Source organism: Manis pentadactyla, chromosome 12 (assembly GCF_030020395.1).
Source record: "Manis pentadactyla isolate mManPen7 chromosome 12, mManPen7.hap1, whole genome shotgun sequence".
Lineage (NCBI taxonomy): Eukaryota > Metazoa > Chordata > Mammalia > Pholidota > Manidae > Manis > Manis pentadactyla.
Window position 1 is genome coordinate 67,370,671 of NC_080030.1, and position 20,959 is coordinate 67,391,629.

The window sequence follows — 20,959 nt, forward strand, 5'->3', positions numbered from 1 at the left end:
GGTCACAATTTTTCCTGAATAGCTTTAACTCCCAGATATCCACATACTAGTTAAGTATATATGGTGTAACAAACATACTAATTTCCCTGATACTCATAAAATGAAGAAGTACTGGCTTCCAGGATTCAGAGAGAATAATGGCTCCAAGATATGATAAAGTATAAACCTTCCCCACAATTTACATTTCTCACTTAAAATTCACAATAAACATTACTGCTATAGCAGTAACACCAACTTTATTTTTATACTTCCTAAAATAAATATTTTCCAAGAATGCCACTGCTGTTTTTCTAAAACAGCCTATGAGAACCAGGATGACAAATGGGTTTCATCTCCCATGCAAATTCTTGTTCATTAGTAGTGGCCACCCAGATCGCTGTACTGAAGAGTTTAAAGACATCCTGATTTATTAGCAAAGAACTGTAATACGTATCATGAGCAAGGGAATGACAGCTGATGAGCCAACTATCTGAAAACATTAGATTAAAGAATTATAATGAAAAATCACTCTATAAATTTCCTATAGTACTATAGAGCAATATGCGATTGCTGGTTAACTTATTTCTGGAAAATATTTAAACTATTGACTTTTGGAATAAGACTCAATGTTAAGCAATAAACAGTACATACAGCACATTCAGTAAATGAACATTGTGGTACTGATTCATTCAACTTGAGGTCTAACATTGAATAATACTGTATTTACTGAAAAACAGTGTTGAGATGGTCCATGTAATATTATAATAAAAATCCAGGCAAACTATGGGTCACATGCCAAATTCAGCATGCTGCCTACCTGCTTTTGTAAATAAGGTTTTACTAGAGCACAGCCACACTCATTCTCCTATGCACTGTTTGTGGCTGCTTTTGCACTACAACTGCAGAGCTGAGTAGTTGTGACAGAGAACATATGGCCTACAAAACTGAAAATATTAACTGGCCATTACAGTATGCCACCCTGATATAAATCATCCAAATACTGAATATATAATCAACTTTCTAGTTCAAAAATTCACAAATTCTTTTGACTATAAGTTACCCAAGCCATAACTGAAAATGCAGAAAATCTGGTCAGGCTATCCTGACACATGACATTAGTCAGAAAACTATACCACCCCTCACCCCCAACTCTAGTCACTCATATTTATTTGATATGTGTTTGTTATTTGAGACTACTAAGACCAAGAATCAAAATAAAATTTTGATTCCACTCATCCAGAGTTTGTACAGAATGTCAGGACTTAATTTATTTTTGTATTTGATGAAAAACAAGGATTACTAAACAATTTGGTATAAATACAAGATAAACAGAGTATATACCTATTCAAGACAAAACACTGTACAAAGTAACAGAACAATCTCTAAATGTCTGCTCTAACAACTTCAAATCATCCTTATTACTCATTAAAAACCACTTCTCAAGAATCTCTTGTCAATATTCCCAACTGGAATTCCCATACATTTAAGAAAATAACAAAAACCATACTTAAAAAAAGAATTCCAAAATCCATACACTGTTTCAACTCACCTCACCTTAAATTAGTACAAGTCCCTTTTACTGTATGCTAATAAAATGAAGAAACTTACTTACATTCGTATTACTAATGGGTATTAGTAAATTTTACTAATACTAATGGGTATTAGTAAATTTTCAATAAAAATGCTGAGAAGTTATTTATAGAAGGGATAAATAAGAATAAAATGATGCACATAAAACATGAAGGAATCATATTTTAATAATTTATTTCAGTGATATACCCAAAAATGCCAAGTTTAGTCAGATGATCTCCCAGTAATTAATTGTAGAAGTGCCAACAGAATTGGACAATGATTCACCCCATAACCAAAAGCTATTTTTTCATCCAGAATTTTACTACCTTGATCACACACATTAGGTAAGAATATAAAATGCTTTTTGCAACTGGGTGTGATATTGCTCTCTACTTAGTAGGGCTTTATTCAGATTCTTACAGCTATGGGTCCTGAGCAAGATGAATTAAAACTTACTTTTGTATTATTGATGTAATCTGTGGGATTCATCTGCACAGAACTAGTGAAAAGCTGAAAGACCAAACAAGAAAGATGATAAGTTTAAAAAATATTTTAAAAATTAACTGTGTGTTCAAAATTTTTATACAGCCATGTTGGGTGAAGAGATGTAGCAGCTGCACTAGAAGTTTTCATACAGTAAAACAAGTTTGGAAGAGAAAGGCTAGAAAGCAGAAAGGAAAAAAAAAAAGGCAGAGCAAGCTAGCCCATGCATTATATATTATAATAACTTTTCTATAAAACGGTGGGGTAAATCACTTGAGACAATTAGCAGTTTTCCCCACTTCCCCTCTCCTTCATTTCTTTTTTTTCTCCCTAAATGGCTTTAGCTCTAAATGGCATGCAGGGCTGTTTCCTGCCATGACATTAAGCGTTCACTGACTTCCTGCTCACTACGTGATACATTGACAGGATCTCTTCTGTGACAGCCCCTCAGTCACACCTCGGATGGAGCCCTTGGACCAAACGGCATGCCTCCTGGGGGATTCTTTCACCTCACCTCATAAGAAAAACCATAAATGCTAAGACCACTGCTCACTGCATTCCTCAGGCCAGCTAGTTTACAGAGGTAATTTTTGTTTAAGCCATAGGCTTCAAAGTCATTCGTTTCACAGGGATTTATTAAACATCTAAGAAATAACTGACATGAATAAAACAAGATGAAGACAGAATTCCTGCTCTCCAGGAGCTTACAATCTAAATAGAGAAGAACATCATCAAACAGCAACATATGATCAAATATAACCCCGTATTATAATGACGGATGGTGGGGATCAAAAGTACTAAGGAGTTAAGAGAATTGAGAGAGGAACACAGACACACACATACACTTACACACATGAAGGATGAAAAAAAGTCTTCATGAAGCTATACAACATGTATCAGTCCCTAGAGAATAGCAGGACTTGCACAGGAGAGGATGGAGAAAAAGTGTATTGTTATAGCAATAGCAACAACAGAAAAGGAATGTTTGTAGGGTAAGTTCTAGAAACTGTAAGATGACCATTTTAAATGATGTAGAAGTTTTGAGTTGAACAGTAAGTTGTACATGTCATGTTCAAAAGCAGAGCAAGGCCAGTCAGTGGACAAGTCCACATTCTGTCAGCAGTAAGAGCCTTGGGAATGGCCTGAGCAATGAAATATAGTGATTAAAGCATTTTAGGAGAATAAACACACCAAATCATTCACAGATAAGACTAAATGCAGAGAGGCAGTTAAATCTTCTCCACCCTCTCTAGACAGTGGTACCTCTCCTTAAAGTAAGATATTCACAGAAGCACTAAGTATATCCCCAACTCTTCCTTTCCTTTTATTAATGTTTCACCTTTTCACATAACTGATCCGTGAAGAGAAAAAATCTCAGTTCCTTAAGAGTAGTTATTCATGAACATGAGACTGCCAATCTCTGCCAGTGCGACTTGTCACTGCCTCAGAGGCCAACCAGATTTTGTCCTACTGAGAGTGGTTTCTCAGGAGGGCCAGCAGTGTAAGCTCCTCACTCCTCCTTTGCCCCCACTTCCCCTCTCCTGACTCAGGATACCTCCTGTATTCCCAGCAGACACATGGTGTTAAAGTAGACAAATGTAGGTTCATAAAAGGAGCTAACAAGTTGGTTGAATTCTAAGGCCAGGCCTCTCCTGCTGACTCCACACTGGGTCACTGAGTACTGAGCTCTGAAGAGAAAACCTATGAACTCTTCAGCATTCCTATTTATGTCCTTACCATCTTTGCCAATTCAGAGAACAAGGCAACTTACGTCAAGGGTGAAATAATGAAGGTCCTGGGTGAGAAGGCAAAAGTGGAAACAAAAAGTGAGGACATCTTGTGAAAGTGATTTTGGAAAATACACAGCTTTGGTAAATGAAGAGATAAAGATAAGGCAAGATGACTTGCTGTTAGTACTACCCTAAGTAAAGAGAATAAGTCTGATACCACAATAGAAAATAAGACAGTGAAAAGGGTAGCTCTTTAGCAAATAAAGAAAAGTTTGGTGTTAAACACAAATAATCAATGCAAGATGAAACTGATGATCCCAAGACATTGAATTAGAACACAAGCAAAGTTTCCTTTAAGAAATATTAAGAGCTGGAAATACACATCTGAGGGCAATCCTACAAGCAAGCCATAAGCCCTTCACAGAAGGAGGATTAAAAAAAAAGAGAGGTAGGAAAAACAAAAGAGGATACAAGAATGGGTATTCTGGGGAACACCCACAAGTAGCAGAAATAGAGAATGGTTAAGGAGACAGGAAGGGAAAAAAAGAAGTCCAGTGCCTCTAAAATCAAGAGAGAAAGTTCTGCTATAGAAAATGAAGTGTTAATAATAACAGTGTTAATTATCTGTAATTCTTAGAACAACCCTTCATGTTAGACATTAGCCACACTTCAGAGATGGGGAAATTCGGCAAGAGAAGTTAACTTTGTCAAGGTTAATGACATACCTAATAAGATAAGCCATTCAAAATGGAACCCAAATCTGATTCAAAACAAACCTCCTTCTACTAGCCCAGTGGCCTAATATGGGAAAAAAAAAATGCAGCCAACTTACTATGGATAAGCCAAGACAGCACAGGCCTTGAATAAATAAGACAGTATGGGGCTTCAAAAGAAATACAGAGTAAAAACAAAGTACAAATATAGCCACTGATTTCCAAAGGTTTGTAGTTAAAGAATTAGAGAAGTAGAATGATAAATGATCAGAACAACACATCAAAATGTTTTCTAATATGGGGAAAATCTGTACCTATGAAGGCAGGTGGGAAAGATCAAGATAGAGAAAAACAGGCAAAGGGGCAGGTGTACAAAGTGGCTTTACAGAGGAAGTAAGTACTTCCACTATGAAGGAAAAACATGAGATTCCACAGCTTATGAGACGACCAGAGCATGATGACTTACCCTCTGTGAATAGGAAGAGCTGGCTGGCTGAAGTCTTGTGTCAAAAATGTTCCAAAGTTGAATTAAAATGATCTAGTTCAAGACTGCAAGCATTTGTAGACAATCAGAATATTTCTGTCTTAGTGATATAAGGGACAGGTATTCTAAAAGGCCCATGATCCATGATTCATAGTACAGACAAAGAACTGATAGAATCAAGAAGGGCTGTCAAGTTACTTACTGTAAGCTGAAGTACATCATTAACGTGAACATAATTCACTTAAGATGGTAACATAAGTCAGCATGGAAAGGAAATATTCAAAGAAAGTGAAATCCATCCTATAAAGCACTGATGCTTTGGGAAGGATGATAAAGTCATGTGGCATTGACAAAGACTGATGAGAAGCAGGGAAGTAAGGTAGTAAATTATTAGGATTGAAGAGGAAGAAAGCATTAATTCCTTTAAGCTTCACTGAGAAGGCAAGACTATAGACTACTTTGGTGTGACAGAAGCTGCTTTTTAAGTAAAGAAACGCAAAAAAGAAGCAACAAAACTTTTCAGGATAAAGAAACATGTTCACAACAGAAACAGAAATAGGGAGAAAAGATTCAGGTGGATGGACTCAGGGCAGTAGGAACCTTTAGGTAAGGGAGGAAGAAGTAGCAGGAACAAGAGAGAAGAGAGAAGAGAGAGTGAGAAAGGTGGTTAGTGCCAGAAATGGTAAATTAGAATTCATAGTCCAGACAACATTGGAGCCAAGTTTGCACAGGTGGTGGTAGGGACTGGAGCAGAGGAACCACAGGACTCAGGACATAATTTAAAAATATATATATATACCAAGTATAATAAAATACATATTTGAGTGGGAAACATTAATAAGTCCCAAAGTATTAGGAAGTGCCACCATATTGTTTCCTGGCTAAGTATCTCTATTGTTTATTTCCACCAATTTCTATTTAGTGACAATTTGTTCTAAAGCAAAACATAACACAGCAGAGCACTGTTGAACAGAGCTGGTTATATTGTTAACAGAGGGATTAACTGAACTTCTACTGAGATATGGGTAGTGATCACCCTCATTCACTGTCTTGAACCCATGTGTTCATTCTTTCTGATAAACAAAACCATTCATTAAAAAAAAAAAAAAGGCAAAAACAGTGTAGAATACAACAAAATGGTGTATTGATTTGTAAATAATATAAACAAATACACAAACTGCCAGTACAGCAAAGATTATTCAAAGTACTTACATCAACCAGGAGATCTGGGTCTATGCTAAACTGTCTTCCTGACAGCATGGCTTGGAAGTCCTCTAAACTGCAGTCGATACTGTCAAGATAATCCAACAGCTCAACCCTAAGGAAAGAAGATTTTTTAAAAAATTAAATATTAGGTTTTATTGCTTTTAATGTTTAAAAAATCACAGTGCAAAATTCTTAATTTTAATAAATCCTATGCAGTATTTGGGATTCCTAGATATTTGTTTAACTGAGAACTCACAGCCTTTACACAAAACTTTAGTATTTATAGAAAAAATGTTCTGCAACAACAGATTTATCTTTTTCCTCTATTCTATAAATTATAAAATATTTAACCATTTATTCTTGGCTATTGCTACTAATTTCTGGTTTTCTTATGCTGTTTAGTAAGTGCCTTAATAGAGATTATGTTATTCCACAGTCCTGATAAAAAAATACATACAATCAGACACACTGCATGGACATTCAAAACACGTATGTTATTGAAGAAATCTAAGGAATTACCAGGAAAACCACAAGGCTGCTCTTAGAATGATTAAAGCCTTCTCAGAACACCATTTACAGAGCTCAGTCCTGACCAAAACAGAGAAAGGTATACTACAAGAGTTCTTAATCTGAAAGGAAGATCACTCTCCTAAGATAAACAGTCTGTGAAATAAACAAAGAAAGCAAATACATTTAGACATCTAGATGAGCACTCACTTTCCCAAAAGATTGATGTTATCATTTAGAATGGAATCCATCATGGTCACGGGATCTTCTGTGGTCAGACTAGACGAGCCATTTAGCTGGACGGCACTAGACATGAGAGGGCTGCTGCCATCGCTAGCTGAACTTGGGGATTCTATGGCTGGTTCGTTCTGATCTCCACTCTGAATGACAGGTGCATACTCATCTTCATTGTCATCTTCAACAATGACAATATCAGGGTACTGGCTACAGGTACATCAGCAATATAAGAATCAATTACACTTTCAGACCAATTCAATGAATTCATTCTGTCCATTTTCTCCATGAAAACTCTCTTGAAACCATGTATCAAAAGGCTTAAATTTCTTGGGTGAGTAGCCTAATTACAAATATTGGTATTTCATGTAATATGAGACCACAAAACGTGTTTAACTTCAAAATTAAAAAATTAGAATTGTCTTAGTTTTCCAGTTTAATAATCTAAATATGAGTTAGTTATTAATTTATCACAAAATAAAGTGGCTTTGAATTCAGCTCTTTGATAAGAAAAGTAACCAATATTTCATAAATTTTGTTTCACAATCTCCTTACTTGGAGGGATCAGATATAACATCTTCATTAGTTTCTGGAATAACTGGGATACTTTCTTCATCTGTATTATCATCAGTAACGTCATAAATAATGATATCATCTGAAATCCTCTCCCTTGGCTTTAAACCTTCAGTCCTACTGTGTGGAACCTAAAAAGTAAGGGGAGAAAATATTCAAAAAACTGAAATTATACTGACTACCAAATAATATGCCATCAAAAAAATGCTAAATGGGCACCTACTATTTATTTACTAAATGTTAGGGACACAAGGGCAAGCAAACCAGGTATGTTCTCTGCCCTTATGGTAATTACATGCTTTCTGGCATTAGTATTGCCACTTTATAGAGGTATGAAGTGTTTTATCTGCATTCTATTTCTTCTATTATAAGGGGCCTTGTATAAATATGACATGCCTCAGACTGTTTCTACAGAAAATTCTGTAAATTTTGAAGTATTTTTTATACCCAAAGGGTAAAAACATTAAGACTTCACCAGAAATTTCAAGCATAACTAGATGGGTCCTGTGCTGATGGAGATTATTTCATCCATTTTATTCTTACTCATTAAATGCTTTCAATACTAGAGGAAAAAAACATTTCAAATATTTCATAGTTAAATGTCTTTTAGCAATGAATTTTTTGTATTCAACTACAGATATATTCAGACCATAGGTACATTAATTTAAAAAATTCAATTCTCTAAAGCAAAGTCAATACTGTAATGCAAAAATCTAAATCTCAACACTGGATAATACAGAGACAAAAGTTACAAAGTACTTTAAACATAAATTCAGTTAAATTAAAAATTTTCATTCATCTAAACTGAGTCTTTAATTTTAAAAACAAAATAGTTTAGGTATGCTTGATTATTTAGAAAAGAGTGGTGGAAAGTGGAACCAGATGTTAGGTTAACTCTGATTTGCCTAAAAACAAAAATCTCAAAACTTTAATAAATCTGAAACAGTATTTAGAATTCTAAGATTTGAAAGTAACAATAATAATCAGGTATTAAAAAAAGTTTAGACTCTGGGATGGACTAATTTGCCAGTGGGTGTAAGCTTGACAAATTATCCAGAAAGCCTATGATAAAAGCGAAGGCAAACAAAATATGTTTTGAAATCATTACAGTAAAGAACAGTCTAGTCTATGCATATTTGTAAGTTGGAAACAAAATAACCAATAGATGAATGCACATTTATATTATCATAATACTCAACTAACAGCACCTAATATATGAGATGAGCTAAGTCTGTTTAATGAATTTCAAAAGAGAGAACAAGTGAAAAAAACCACAATGTGAAATATGTACAAAATGTTATTTCTGTGTTCAGATATATGAATACAAGATATTATTCATAAATTACTTTATGATGATTTTCAGTTGGTTTTTTGATGATGCTGAAACAGATACTGTTCAAATATTGAACAAATATTGTTCATGGACTCACACATATAAAATGGCATGAGAATGATAAATACTAATTCAAGATAGTGATTATTTCTATATCAGAGGAGACTGGTGAGAGGGAGAGAAATGAACTTGGGAATAGGCAATTGAGACAACTATACTTGCAATAGTTTATATTTCTTAAAATAATTTGAAGTAAATAATGAAAAAAGTCATGATTTAAGAAATCTAGAGGATGAGCACTTAAGATTATTATTTGCTAAACTATGAATGCATTAAATAATGCTATAACATTTAGTCTGAGATAATAAATACAAAATAGAATTTAAAAAATTACTTTATGATGGTGATTATCAGCTGGTTCTTTGACTATGTGCTGAAACAGGTTCTTCTTTTGGGCTCCATTTGTGTTCAGAAGTAGAGGCCTAAAAATCATTAGATAATTCATGAAGTTCATGAAGAATATATTCATGAAGCAAACATACAAGGAACTTAAACTGCTAATAATTTACCCATACACAAACACACTGACTGTAATAATGAATAAAAAATTTCACTAAAAATACACAAGGAATTCTTAAAAATAATTATATCTTGGGAATAAAAACTGGGGGATGAGTGTTTCTGGAACTTTTATTTCTCCATTCTGCTGTACTATTTTTGTTATACTACATATAACAAATTACTCTCTCCAGAAATATTTTGTTGCTGACTATGTAACTCTTTATGAACTCTACTTACATAGGAAACTTAAATAGGTAGTATCATAAAAACTAGTTAGTGGAACTAGAGTCAAGTCACAGTATAAGCTGTGAGCATCACAAGGTAATTTTTTTCTCTTCCAACTATTCCTTTGTCCACTACTTTTCTTCTTATGGTTTAGTTATGACAACTGTAGTTACCGACATATATAGATATCACAACCTGTGATATACAGGTTTTTAAGACCCTTATGAATGGATTAAACAAGATCAAGTAAAAAAAAAATTTCATGTTTTTTTCCAACATAAGTCCTCTCTTTTAGATTTTCCTTCACTCAGATATTCTAATACCACACTAAACTGTAATCTGAATGAAAAGGGATTCTTTATTAACTCCATGTATATCTGTAAAGTGACCATTTAGGCTATCCTTATTTCTCAAAAACATCAGCAGGATGACAGCTCAAAAATAAAAACAACCTTTAAATGTTGAAAGTTTAATTTAACAGGGTAGGAACCATTCATTTGGGACAACAGACACACATCCAGGAAATATAAGCCATTCGTGGTTAAACGCTAAAATGTCTGGTTGTCTATGAATAGGTCAAAATATTTTATCATAAAAAACTTACCTTTTACGCTTTAAACTTACAAGCTGGTTATTCTGAACCAATGTAACAATAAACTGGACAATCTAAAAAGAAAAAAGTTTCCATCATACACTTAAAATTATTTATTTCACATTACAAACCTATAAAATTAATTTAGGTACTATGTGTCCTCTATTCTAAGTTACATAATGTATCACATTTAACATATCCAAAATTTGGATGCATCTTAAAACTCCTATCTAAACAAACATACCAGCTTCTAGGCAGAATAACAACCTATGATAAAGTTGCTGGCTACTTAGGACATAGAAATGTCTAAGAGTCTAAGACATCCATCCATCCATCCACCCATCCATTTATCTATCCAATAATCGGTTATGTCCTTTGTTGATAAGTACCAAGCATGCCTGGATATAGATATGAACTTTTTACTTAAGATTCTTTCAAAATCATGATACAAAAAAGCATGTTTGACAAGCAACATTTTTCTCATACCAGTTAATACAATTGGAAGGAAACAAACTGTGATTTCTCTCAGAATAGATCATACAATGTTCAAGTTAGAGAAAGTTTACTGGATAATTCTAGAATTGTTTAATGAAAGATATTGCCATGAAGTAGCTAATTATGCAGCAAGAGAAATTGCCCAAAAGTAGTTGGACGTTATCTAAAAATAAATCACAATTTTGAAGTTGGAATATACATGTTTTCAAATAAAGAATTTCTTCAGATTGTTTCCTCTTAAACATCTGTGATACACATTCTGTGACCATCAAGAGAAGCTGGTTTAATCTTCAAAGTCTGATTAAATTTAGGGGAAAACCTATTAAATAGATCAATATATGAAAACAATCCTTCATATTTTATAACACTGTTTCTTAAAGTGGTCCATGAACCAGCAGCACTGGCCCAGGAACTTGTTAGATGTCCAAAATCTCAGCCCCATTCTAGAAGTGCTGAAGTTGAAATTCTGGGGATGGGGATCCAGTAATATGTGTATTTATAGCAGGACCTCCAGGGGATACTGAAGTGAGTGAGAACTAGTGGCGTAGGGTATGCTTTGAAATTTACTGTGAACTTCCTAAAGGAGTTAAAACAGTGAGGATCACATGATGAACTATGAAAAGCAGTGTTATCACTGAAAGGATATGAATAAAGGTCAGAAGTGATTGGAGGACTATTTAGACTCTGCAGAAGAATTTTCTTTAAGGCTTGTGAAATCTATGTAATTAAAACAGAGAACTGTCAACTAAAAATACATACCATATAACTTTCTACTGAATGTTCTTCCCCAAAAGAGACTACTAAATAGTTTGCCTGACAGATCTGTATGAACTTTTCCATGGAGAAAAATATAGACATTTTAATTGAAGAATTAGGATGAAAGTATATGATAGGGTAGCCACTAAATTGCTTATTCAAATGAAACTGCTGACAGCTGATAAAAAGACAACATTTAAGCTTAAAGATATGTAATTCAACTTCAATTATTTTTGTTAATTTATTAAAAAGTGTTAGGGCAAAGTTCTGAAAACATTATTGATTGAGTTTATAAGATCATGAATCACTGGCTAAATTTCTCCTGAAATTGTTCTACATCTCAGTTCTCTTTTGACACTTTTGCATCACGTTGTAGAAAACTTGTTTCCTGAAGGAGAAGATAAGGAATCTAATGTTTACACCATCTAACTTCTATACCTGACAAGTCCCACAACAGGTACCTCACATATACTATTCCAATTAGTCCAAGGCCAAAGAGTAAATGGCAGTTAGGAACCAATTCTAGGAATAGAGAAAAAATTATCAGCTATCCTCATGTATTATGTAAAGTCCTTAAACTCACCAAAACACATAGATTCAAACTAAAATTTGAGCAGACTTAATGTTAGCTTTCAAGAAAAAACTGAAATGTTACATTACATTAAGTATTTTACCAACCCTCTTTTAGGAAAAACATACCCAACAAATTATGTAGTATTATAAGTTAATATACATATATAAAAACATTATTTCCTAGAAAAATATTGTTCCCTGAAAAAGACTGAGAGATTTTAAAATAAAGTACAGGTTAAGGTACAATTATCATTTTAAATCAGATATTCTTAATAGTTCTCCATGTTGGACTCGGCTATGGAACTTGTGAAAATATATGTGCTTGGATGAAACCCTTAGAACTGAATTATACATTCAACCTTCACTTGCATACTGATTTTGAAAAGACATCTATTTGACCATAGGCCAAAGGTTACAACTACCATTCATCTGTTGTTCTAAGCCTACTTCACTAGGCCCAGATCCTGTCAGGCATAACCCTATTTTTAGCTAAAGTCCTCTGAACTTATTAACAAGCCGAAGCTCTCTCATCCTCCCTCCCTAAAAAAACCTGTTGCTTAGAGTCCAGTTTACTCATGGGCAAAAAATAGCTGCCTGAATTACTTTTATGTCTCACCTCTTATTAATATATGAAAGCTGATATGAAAAGATTAAATCACAAGAACACAATGCAACAGAGATTTTCAATGCCCTCACTGAGAATCTCAGATTATCAGTTCAGATACTACAATCTAGGATTTATTTTACAACACTACATTAACTGCTTTTCTGCACAGACGAGTAATGCCATACACTGACAACTCATCTTTTTGAACTAATAATGTGGTCTACTGATTTGAAAATATTAGTCATTCTTCTTAAACTGGTATCTATGCCTTCTAGAGTAAACTGTAAAAACAACAACAAAAATCCCCCCAGAGTAAGGTTATATCTTTCACAGTAAAAACAGTTAAGAAATTGGTAATGTATTCATTATATTCTTAATAAAGAATCTTTAAAGTTGGTTTATCAGACAAAAGAACATTTATGAAAAGCTGGGAGTATGGAATGACTGTATTTAGCTAAAGAGAAATGTTTTTTTTATTACAAGGATATATAACATTTGGCTTAATTTGAATTCATAGTTTTGCTCTGTCTGTGCACCCAATATGTAAGATGTTAAGTTCAATCACTGACTATTCAAAGAGAGACTTTTTTGGTTCAGAAATGGTCCTCATTAAACAAACGCAGATTATGGGCATGGGGAAAAAAGCTTACCTTTCGAATAACTTGTTGCTGTTGTGCATGTTTTGCTCGTAATTCTGACACTTCCTTCCAAAGGGACTCATTCTCACTATGTTAATATTTATGAAAAAATAAAACCAAAAAAACTCAGTCAGGAAGCCAGACCTCAGTGTTTTTAATTAAGAATACCAAAGAACTTAACTAGTTTTACTACAGATTTTTATGAGATTAGAAAAACTTTGGTACAATGACAAGAAATGTAACTATCTAGACACAACTCCAGAATCATTCCTTCTTAATTAAAGTATTTTCTATTTATGGCAATATATACACAAAAATTTAAGACTCACATCTACATCCATACAGTGAAATTTACTCTGACAATCTGGCTCATATTTTCTTGTTCAAAAAATAACCTAACCCTTCAACTGTGGCTACCAAGTGAATTCAGGACTTGTGCTTAGGAAGCAATTCTTGAAGGGAAGTGATGTTTATCCAGCACTTGCTATGCTCCAGGCACTATAGTAAGTATTTTATGAATTACTTATTTAAACTTCTCTAAAAACCGTCAAGAAAGAATTATCATCTTTACAGATGATGCCACTAAAATAAAGAATTGAGAGGACTTGCCCGGGATCATTTGGCAAGTACTGAAGTTGCACTGTTGCACTAAAGTCCATCAAACTTGAGAACTGTCAATCTTAAGATCTATCTCAAACACAAGCATATGAAAATACAAAAAAATGTTTTAAGCATATCTAAACATATGATAAACTGCAAACTTTCCCAGTAATGTTTCTTTTCCCACATTCACTATTCTTTACTAAAATTGCACTGTTATTAAATGTTAGCAGTAATGATAATGCTGACAACATGAAAGATAATCCACCTATTAAGTGCTTAATTTTTTGTTCTTTAGTTAACTTCCACAAAAATTGAAGTTCCTCAATCTAACCTATTACAAAAGGGATTGGATTTGTGAATAAAGGATATTGAAAATGAGACTTTAATACTTACTGAATAACTATGGTAGTTTTCTGACGCAGGTATTTTATAATACTGTCATCTGTCTACTAAAGATAAGTAGGAAAACAGTTACCTCTGAGACTTATAGAATCAATTTGGGATCCTATTCCTTTAGGGCTAAACCAGAGACTCAAGGATTTGGATCAAAGGGTACCTTAGTAAGATACAAGGTACACAGAGTAAGCCAGTAAAAAGGTTAAATGAAATATGTAAACCTGGAAAGCTTAAAATTGTTTTATTCAAAAAGAAAATAAAAGTCCAAGGCTACTCTTTTAATGAAGATACTTGAGTTAAGATAGCCAAACTTATGTCCCACATTTGAAATGGAAGAGAGAACACATAAAATAACTACTCTCAATACCTTAGCACCTATTAGGATAAGAGAAAATCTGAACTACTAGCAAGGAAAAGTACATATCTACTCTCTATACAAGCTCTTACTTAGGCAAGGTAGGATAATGGTCCCAAGAACTGTAGTAAAACAAAATAAAGCATCTTTCTTTAGATAAAAGGTTTGAATAACACTTTCTCACATCTATGTAAAGTAAGTTTCAAGTAGAGCAAATCTCAGGTGCCCTTTTCTCCCTGTTTTTGGGGTCCTTTTTTTCCCTCAGAGATAGTCTACAAAGAGAAGTGTTAAGAAACCACCATAAAAGAATGAGTAACACATGTAGCATTTTTTAATGCTTTGTCTGCCCTTATATGTGTGAACATCATATGAAAGCAAACCTAAGTAGAATAATACTTCCTACACCAACTTAAAGATCTACTGTTTCATCAGTAAGACTTGTAAATCAAATTGTTTTTATTACCCTGGTTTATATATTCTTTCAATCACCTTCTAGAAAATATAATATTGGGTTAAAGCCTATGGCCATAAATCAAAAATAAGAGGGAACAAGTACTTACAGAAAAATAACCTTTAATCTTGGTTTCACCAACTTGATATAAGTACTTAAAGCAACAACCTCAACCCCTAAAACACACACACGCACGCACGCACGCACGCACACACACACACACACACTCCCCATAGGATTGTATTTGAAAATAATACTTAACCTTTTTAATTCAGAAAGCCTGGACTCAATAGTCTCTTGTTTTATTTGAACCTTCTGAGCACTACTTATAATTTTTGTTAAATCTTCCTGACGAATTTTATTTTCTTCTGGTTTTGAAGATGAAACCTTTCAAAAAGAAAATTTAGGAAATCAAATATTAAACACCATGACTGTAATTCAAAGTTTTCCTATTATTAGCATTTCTATTTTTATAGCCTGTTCAGGAAATGGAATCTAGTTCTAAAAAGCCCAGGATAGGATTCTAGAAAAAGAAAAAAATTCACTGCCAAAGAGGGAGAATAAGGAATAATCAATTTTTTTTTAATGTAGAGAAATTTCCACAAGCAGGAAAATATTAGAGGCTTTTTTTTTTTTTCATTTCCTTCTGCCAAACTCACTGTAATTTCCCCAAGCCTCTTATCACATTCCACATTTAATTAAATTTATGCAGTAACAGCTGCATGGTAGGCCATTTACTTTCATAGTCCACTACCCTTTTATATCCCCTTTGGTGGATTTAGGAAAAATATCTATTTCAGCAAAAGATACCATTCCTTCAAAAATGTATTATTAAATACCTGCTATATGCAAGGGACTTTTTCTGGGCATTGATTATTAGCAGCGAACTACAGAAAAACCCTCCATGGAGCTGACATTCTAGCAGGAGTTTATATTTTTAGGCTGAATTAGAAGTGAGCCATTCCAATATGGATTACTACTTACTTTCAGTCAGAATGTAAATATTTTTCTCCCCTCTAAAAGGTGTTTGAAGACTTGAGTCCTCAAGAGAGTTGAGTACAGGGGAAAAAATATGAAATAGAGGGCAAATATTAAAGCTTTACTAGTCTAAGTCATCCCAACAAGGAACACCTGTGTATTTCTGTACATCCTTAATCTCCACAGCTAAAATGTAAGAACACCCAAATTAAATTATTTTAACATTAACTCACCTTCCTTTTAATGTTCTCCAATAAGTCATCCTGGCCTTGTTTGAAATAAGGATGCTGAAATTCAACAGGACCATCTCGTTCCTGCTTTACAATTCCAGAGTCAATATGGACTACTTTACGGAAACCATCTGAAAAAGATTAAAAATTCACATGACTGAAACAGATAAAAGTAAACAATTAATGGTAGTTCTATGGAATGCACTTTCCTTTATCAACCTAATGGGGAAAAAAATGGTTTGATCAGTGGCTGATGACAGTACTCCACGTAAACTGCTGTTCATTACTTACACATATTCAGTTGCCTCACAAAACTTGCCATGTTATTGTGCTTGAAGTATTTGGGAAGAATTTCTTTTGCAAATCTTTGCTCATCCAAAACCAAAAAACTTTGGCCATTCTGAAAAAGAGAAAAAGTCAGTTATTTACAGTCCTTTGACAGTAGGTGATACATATGAACTCCAAAACTAGGCAGCCCTTCCATGATACCTTCAGACCAATATTCTACTTCTTCTGTTAAAGCAGGAAGGGAACAAACTGCAATTAGTGCCAAACTACAATTAAGTTTTTGATGTCAACCTCAAAAAAGTTTAGGAGTATGTCTTAAACCAAAAGCTGTATTATACTTTATGGTGAAGTATTAGAATTTCCATTAAACAAGATAAAAGAAATACAGTATGTAACCAACATAATTATTTAACAATGTTTTAAAGCCAATGTAATTAGACAGTAAAATTTGAGCAGCAGTATTTTATCATTTCCAATAGAAGTGATTTATCCTTGTATAATTAAAAAACTGAAGAGAATTCAGTAAGATATCTGGCTACTAATTAATGATATCACTAGTATATATAAAAATAAACAATTTGAAATTCACTCCCAAAATACAGTAATCAAAACAGCAAGTTACTAACATAAAGACAGGCTAATGGAATGCAACAGAGGATCTAGAAATAACCCTGACATATAAGGTCCAAGGATTTTTTATAAGGATGCCAAATACTCATTGGGAAAAGGACATTTCAAGAAATCATGGAAAAACTAGATACTCATATGCATAAGAATGAGTTTCGACCCCTTATGTTAGATGCAAAAGTTAACTCAAGATGGATCAAAGACCCAAAATTAAAAAGCTAAAAGTATAAAAATCTTAGAAGAACACACAAGGGGTAAAATCTTCATAACATTGGATTTGGGGATGACTTCTTGGTAACACTAAAAACAATGAAACCAAAAATAGGCAAATGGACCTACCTCAAACTTAAACATGTATGTGCAAAGAACACTATCAATAGAGTGAAAGGCAATCCATGGTATTAGAGAAAATATTTGCAAATTGTACATCTGATAAAGTGTTAATATCCATAATATATAAAGAATTCTTACAACTCCACAACAAACAACCTAATTAGAAATGGGCAAAGGACTTGAATAGACATTTTTCCAAAGAAGATATATAAATGGCTATTAAATACATGAAAAGATGCTTAGCAACATTCCCTAATCATTAGGGAAACAAAAACAAAAACCACAATGAGATACCACTTCACACCCATCTGGATGGCAATTATTTAAAAAAAACAAACAGAAAAGTGTTGGCAAAGATGCAGAGAAACTAGAACCTTTGATCACTGCCAGTGGAAATGTAAAATAGTGCAGTTGCTATGGAAAACAGTATGGTGGCTTCTAAAAAGAATGAAACAATTACATGATCCCACAGTTCTACTTTTTACCACTGAACCATGCAGGGGTAGAGGTGTTGACTCCCTGTGCAGTAGAAAATTCATATATAATTTTTGACTCCCCAAATACTCAACTATTATAGACTACTGCTGCTTGGAAGCCTTACTGATAACATAAACAGTCACTTAACACAATTTTGTATGTTGTATGTATTATATACTGTATTCTTACAATAAAGAAGCTAGAGGAAAAAATGTTTCTTTGAATTGTTGCAAATCTCCAAAAACTTTTCCAATATATTTACTGAAAAAAATCCAGTATATTTATTGAAAAAAATATAAGTGGACACACACAGGTCAAACCTCTGTTGTTCAAGGATCAACTGTATATACCCAGAAGAACTGAAAGCAGGGATTTGAACAGATATTTGTACACCCATTTTTTAGTAACATTATTTACAACAGTAAGAAGTGAAAGCAACCAAAATATGCACTAACAGATGAATAAACAATATGTGGTATATACATACAGTGAAATATTTAAAAAAGGAAATTCTGACACCGCTACATGGATGAACCTTGGAAACATTATGCTTATGCTAAGTAAAGTAAACCAGTTGCAAAACAACAAATACTATATGATTCTACTTATATGGGTATCTTATATGAGTATCATTATACTTCCTATCTCCATGAATATGACTACAGTCATATTCATGGAGATAGGAAGTATAATGGTTACCAGGAGATAGGAGGAAGGAACTGGAAGTTATTGTTTAATGAGCTTCAGCTTAGGAAGATGAAAAACATTCTGGAGATGATGGTTGCACAAGAATGTGAATGTACCTAATGCCACTAACTGTACAGTTAAAAATAGTTAAAGCAGTTAATTTGGTGTTATGTGTATTTTACCAAAACAAAAATTTAAAACTAATGGGATATAAGATTCCAATGATTACAAAATGTCAACTATCTAGAAATATTTTTAAAATATACAAGATCTTTAAGAAAATATTAAACTCCCAGAGGAACAGTGTTATAAAGCTATCAGTTCTCCCTAAATTAACCAATACATTAAATTCTTTTACTTAGGGAAAAAAATGTTTTTGGAGATGAGGTGAACAGATGCTAACACAACCAAGTATTAGCTACTAAAATGCATCTGTAAAAATAATTACAGGCAAATTTCATTTTACTGCACTTTGCCTTATTGTACTTTGCAGATACTGCATTTTCTACAAATGAGTTTGTGGTAACCCTGTGTCGAGCAAGACTATTGGTGCCATTTTTCCAATAGCATTTGTTCACTTTGTGTCTCTGACATTTTACTAATTCTCACAATATTTCAAACTTTTCATTATTATTCTATTTGTTATAGTAAACTGTGATCAGCAATATTTGATGTTACTACTGTAATTGTTTTGGGGCAGCACAATCTATGCCCATATAATACGATGAACCTAATCAATACTATGTTCTGAAAGCTCCACTGACTGGCTGTTCCCCATCTCTCTTCTTCTCCTCAGACCTCACTATTGTCTGAGACACAACAATATTGAAATTAGGCCAATAATAACCTTAAAATGGCTTCTTCGTATTCAAGTGAAAGAGTGTGTCTCATGTCTGTTTAAATCAAAAGCTAGATATGATTAAGCTTAGTAAGAAAGTCATGTCAAAAGCTAAGAGAGACTGAAAGGTAGGCATCTTGCACCAAAAACCAGTGAAGTTGTAAATGCAAAAGGAAAGGTCTTGAAGGAAGTTAGAAGTGTTACTACAGTGAACACATGAATGATAAGAAAGCAGAAGAGCCTTACTGCTGATATGGAGAAAATTTTGGTGGTCTGGATAGATCAAACAAGCCACAACATTCCCTTAAGACAAAGCCTAATCCGGAACAAGGCCCTAACTCTTCAATTCTACAAAGGCTAGAGAGATTAAGGAAGCTGCCAGGGAGACATCTGAAGGTAGCAGAGGTTGAATCATGAGGTTTAAGGAAAGAAGCCATCTCTATAACATAAAAGTGCAAGGTGAAGTAGCAAGTACTAATGTAGAAGCTATATCAAATTATCCAGGAAATCTAGCTAAGATAAATCATGAAGGTAGCTATACTGAACACAGATTTCCAATGTAGATCAAGAAGCTTTATATTGGAAGAAGATGCCATCTGGGACTTTCATAGTTAGAGAGAAGTCTTGCCTTCAAAGCTTCAAAAAGACAGGCTGACTCTCGTTAAGGGTTAATGCAGCTGATAACTTTAAGTTGAAGCTAATGCTCATTTACTATTCCAAAAATCCTAGGACCCTTAAGCATTATGTCTGTGCTCTATAAACAGAGCCTGGATGGCGGCACATTTGTTGACAACAGGTTTACCAAATGTTTTAAACCCACTGTTGAGATCTAATGCTCAGAGAAAAAGAGACTCCTTTCAAAATACTACTGCTCATTGACAATGCACCTGGTCACCCAAGAGTCCCAATGGAAATGTACAATGAGAGTCATGCTGTTTTCTTGTTGACACAACATCCATCCTTAGGCTCTTGGATCAAGGAGTCATTTAACCTTTCAAGTCTTATAATTTAAGAAATACATTTGGTAAGGCATTCTGGAAAGGATTCACCATTCTAGAACATTTGTGATTCATGGGAAGTGGTCAAAATATCATTATTACCAGGAGTTTGGAAGTTGACTCCAACCCTCACGGACGACTTAAGTGGAGGAAGTTAACTGAAGATGTTGAGAAAACAGCTCAAGAACTAGAATTAGAAGCAAAGCCAGAAGATGTGACTCAACTGCTGCAATCTCATGATAAAAACTTGAACCAAAGAGGAGTTGCTTCTTACAGATGAGCAAAGAAAATAGTTTCTTGAGAAGGAATCTACTCATGGTGAAGATAGTACAAAGATTGTTGAAATGAAAACAACAGTTTTAGAATATTACATCAACTCAGTTGAGAAAGCAGCAGCAAGGTTTGAGAGGGCTGACTTCAATATTGATAGAAGTTGT

At 33.8% G+C, this 20,959-nt stretch overlaps 1 protein-coding gene across 4 annotated transcripts in view; it reads right to left on the reverse strand.

Annotated features, from left to right (window-relative positions):
* Positions 1–20,959, reverse strand: part of HSF2 (heat shock transcription factor 2) — a 33,974-nt gene that overhangs the window by 2,188 nt on the left and 10,827 nt on the right. Inside the window, exons 2-11 of one of the 4 annotated variants that reach the window (XM_057489305.1) lie at positions 16,566–16,674; positions 16,278–16,405; positions 15,329–15,453; positions 13,274–13,349; positions 10,205–10,266; positions 9,209–9,296; positions 7,464–7,612; positions 6,885–7,118; positions 6,174–6,279; positions 2,008–2,061 (exon numbers count right to left, since the gene is read on the reverse strand). In XM_057489305.1, coding sequence (XP_057345288.1) covers positions 2,008–2,061; positions 6,174–6,279; positions 6,885–7,118; positions 7,464–7,612; positions 9,209–9,296; positions 10,205–10,266; positions 13,274–13,349; positions 15,329–15,453; positions 16,278–16,405; positions 16,566–16,674 — 1,131 coding nt within the window. Of the gene's footprint in view, positions 1–2,007; positions 2,062–6,173; positions 6,280–6,884; positions 7,125–7,463; positions 7,613–9,208; positions 9,297–10,204; positions 10,267–13,273; positions 13,350–15,328; positions 15,454–16,277; positions 16,406–16,565; positions 16,675–20,959 lie in introns of all 4 variants that reach the window. The other 3 variants (XM_036903926.2, XM_057489306.1, XM_036903927.2) reach the window with 3 other exon arrangements.